Here is a 3,340-nt window from a genome sequence, read left to right on the forward strand (position 1 = left end):
TATCCCAAGTAGGCATCCATAAAACTTAATAGCTCGTGCCTAGAGGTGGCATCGACGAGCTGGTCAATTCTTGGCAAGAGAAAGTTGTCATTTGGACAGGCCTTATTGAGGTCGGTGAAGTCAACGCAGGTCCGTATTTACTGTTAGGCTTCTTTACTAAGACTGGGTTGGCAACCCACCTCGGGTAAAGTGCCTCCCGGATGGACCCGTTCAAGAGAAGGTTATTTACCTCAATTTTTAAGGCGGCATACCGCTCGGGGTCCATTGCTCTCCTCTTTTGGCGAATCGACCTAAGCGCACTATCAATATATATAACATTCGGGCTGATCCTGACCATGTCAGCATGAGTCTAGAATATGTTGATATTTTTCCTGAGTAAGCATGTCAGGTCGTTGGCGAGCTGAGAGTTGAGATTACTTCCGATTCTCAACACTCGGGTTGGCTCGCTTTGATAGATCGATACCTCGGATAAGTCCTCGACTGACCGACCTACTATGAGGGCATTCCTGGATGCGAGGATCCAAGTTATCCTCAACTGGGCCAGGTCGTGGCTCGATCCTGCTGATCGCCATTGCCTGCTCAGGGATGCCAACTGGTGTTCCCTTTCCCTTGCACGCCATCTGCACTACCCTTATGTAGCAGTCGCGAGATGCACATTGGGATCCACTTACTTCCCCTATCATCATCAGGGTGGGGAACTTCACCTTTAGATGGTAGATTGAAGTGACTGCCTTGAAGCATTGTAGTAGAGGTCGTCCTAAAATGCCATTGAAAGTGGACGGACAATCTACTACTAAAAACTCAGTCATCTTGGTCATCTCGTTGGTTTCCCCCAACGTGATCTGGAGCGAGATCATCCCTTGGGAATCAAATGATCCCGGTGAAACTGTACAGAGGGATAGAGGCAGGCTTCAGATCTGCCTCGTCCAGTTTCATCTTCTGAAGGCTCGGTGAAATAAGATATTCATGGCGCTTCCATTGTCCACCAGTATCCTGTGGACTTCGCACCGACCTATTTCAGGCATGATGATGAGAGCATTGTCATGGGGATGAAGCAATCGCACCGTGTATTTCTCGGAGAAGGTGATTTCCTCCTCTCTGGGAACCTTAGCGGGTCGCGGCGTCATGCTTATAACACTTGTGGGGTCATGACGGGCTTCCCGAGCATATCTTTCTTGGGCACCTCGAGAGTTCCCTGCAAGGTGTGGTCCTCCAAAAATGATCCCCACATAGTAGAGACCTTTGCGATCGCGACGCCTCTTCCCTGGTTCCTCTTGATTTTTCTCCCGAACGGGAGCTGAGTCATCAACATACTCTATGAAGTGCCCCTGTTTAATAAGGTTCTTAATTGCCTGCTTGAGGGCCCGACACTCATTGGTGTGATGCCCATTATCCTGATGATAGCAATAGTATTTTTTATTGTTTCTGGCTGACGGGGGGTTTTTCATGGGCCTAGGCTCTCCGAGCGAACTGGCCTCCTCTGATTTATCCATAATAGCCGATACCGAGGCAATCAGAGCTGTGTATTGACTCTTGTCGTGATCGCGACGAGGAATTGAGGCATAAGATTTCTTAGGCTCGTACCGCTGCTTCTTTCCTTTTCACTGATCATTGTTAGCCCATCTGCGATTAGCCCTTTTATTCTCCCTCGAGTTGGGAGCACTGCCCGAAAGACTAGGGTTGTGGCGACTAAGAGCTGCCATGGAACTTTCAATCCGAAGGTACTTTTTAGTAAGGTTATAGAAGCGAGTGAGGGAAACATCATCCTCAGATTGCAATTCCTTCCACAAGTCTGTCTGCGGGTGAACTCCCACAATGATGAGAGTCTGAACAAACTCTTCGGGAGTATGGGCCACTTTGTGGAGCTCCCTGTGAAACTTGTCTATATAAGATTGGAGGGGTTCAGCCCTATCCTGCAGTATATTGCTCAAGTAGCTTAGCGGCATTGAGAACTTCCTGTTCGCTTGGAAGTGCCTCAGAAATGTCGAGCTGATTTGAGGCCATGAGCCGACCGATCCTGCTGGAAGTGACCTGAACCAGCGCTTGGCATGGGCAGTAAGGGTTACTGCCAAGTAACGACATTTTGCCAAGTCAAAGACTTGGTGGAGTTCCATGAGGTCATTGAACTCTTATAAATGATCCTGCGGATCAAAATTCCCATCGAATGCTCACATGTCGGGCATTCTGAATCTCGATAGGAGAGGGGCAGCTAACACTGTCGGAGAAAAGGGAGACGTCTCTACAACCTACCCTTGCTCATTCTACTGAGCCTTAAGCTGATCCAGAGCTCACTGTAGTTCCTTAATCTGAGGCAGTGGAGCTATCTGGGGATCACTTTCCGCAACGTACATTCGACCCTCATAGTTGCGGTTGAGGAAAGACCGCAAATCAGACTCTTCCTCACCTCGACGGGAAGCTTCGGCCAATCTCGACACACGCTAGCTGGAGCCGTGCGATGGCATTGAGCAATTCGAGGAGTCTTCCCAACCTCCGCGGTGGTGCGAACCGACCTGCAGACGATGGGAATCCCCTTCACGATGACAACCTAAGTCGTCATTCTGTCGATGTTGGGAATCTCCTCGCCTTGCACTTTTATGGGAGTGCCCGTGCGATGTGGCGCGGGATGGCTCATGTTGCGACATATCGTTGAGTCGTAATGCCACGGCTATTCTACTCGGGGCACAATCGGTGTTCGCTAGTCCCTTGCAGCTCTTAGGTCCATTGTGCGCCACTTGTTTTTCCTTTCTCTGACGCGCTGCAGTGCGCGCGGTATGGGCTTTCACCCTTTTTCACACTTTCATGTGACCTGCAGGCGTTTTTGGCGGTGGCACCGCCTCATTGGATTCGGGTGGCCGACCCAATCCAATTGGTCTAACCTTTGGCTAACCGTTTAAAGAGTATTATTAAACCTTTCCAGGTAACTCATGATGGTTGGGTCGAGCCGCGAGCTTGAAGGAATATCCCTCATGATATTCTGCTGGACTGGCGGCATTTCGGGAGAAGTGTGCTCCTGTATCTGGGGGATTTCTTCTTTACCATAATTGGTTCGCTCAGATTCAAAACCGAGAGCCATTTGCTTTATGGGACCGATTAGTTTAGAGATTTTTCTGATGAAGAGTAGGTACTAAATTAGGGCCCTCCGTCTAGCACCAAACTGTGGATGCTTGATTTTGACAGCAACTACTCGCACGTGTAAAATTCTAAAAAGAATTAGAAGTCACACGTGATATTAGGAGATTGAATTAAATAAAAAGGTGAAGAGCAATATTTAAAGTGGTTCGGATGCTTAGAAGCGAATCTTATGTCCACTGCTATTGTATTAATAAGAGAGAGAGGTCAG

At 48.7% G+C, this 3,340-nt stretch overlaps 1 protein-coding gene across 1 annotated transcript; it reads right to left on the reverse strand.

The window, feature by feature from the left end:
- Positions 1–1,601: 1,601 nt before the first annotated feature.
- Positions 1,602–2,114, reverse strand: LOC116139224. The gene has a single exon (XM_031424896.1). The coding sequence runs from the start codon at positions 2,112–2,114 to the stop codon at positions 1,602–1,604; it is 513 nt and encodes a 170-aa protein (XP_031280756.1).
- Positions 2,115–3,340: the final 1,226 nt, after the last annotated feature.

This window comes from Pistacia vera, unplaced genomic scaffold, assembly GCF_008641045.1.
Source record: "Pistacia vera cultivar Batoury unplaced genomic scaffold, PisVer_v2 Contig349, whole genome shotgun sequence".
NCBI classification, from domain to species: Eukaryota; Viridiplantae; Streptophyta; class Magnoliopsida; order Sapindales; family Anacardiaceae; genus Pistacia; species Pistacia vera.

Excerpts from the sequence above, each read along its gene's own strand:
- LOC116139224 (XM_031424896.1), bottom strand. The coding sequence starts at position 2,114 with ATGGAACTCCACCAAGTCTTTGACTTGGCAAAATGTCGTTACTTGGCA.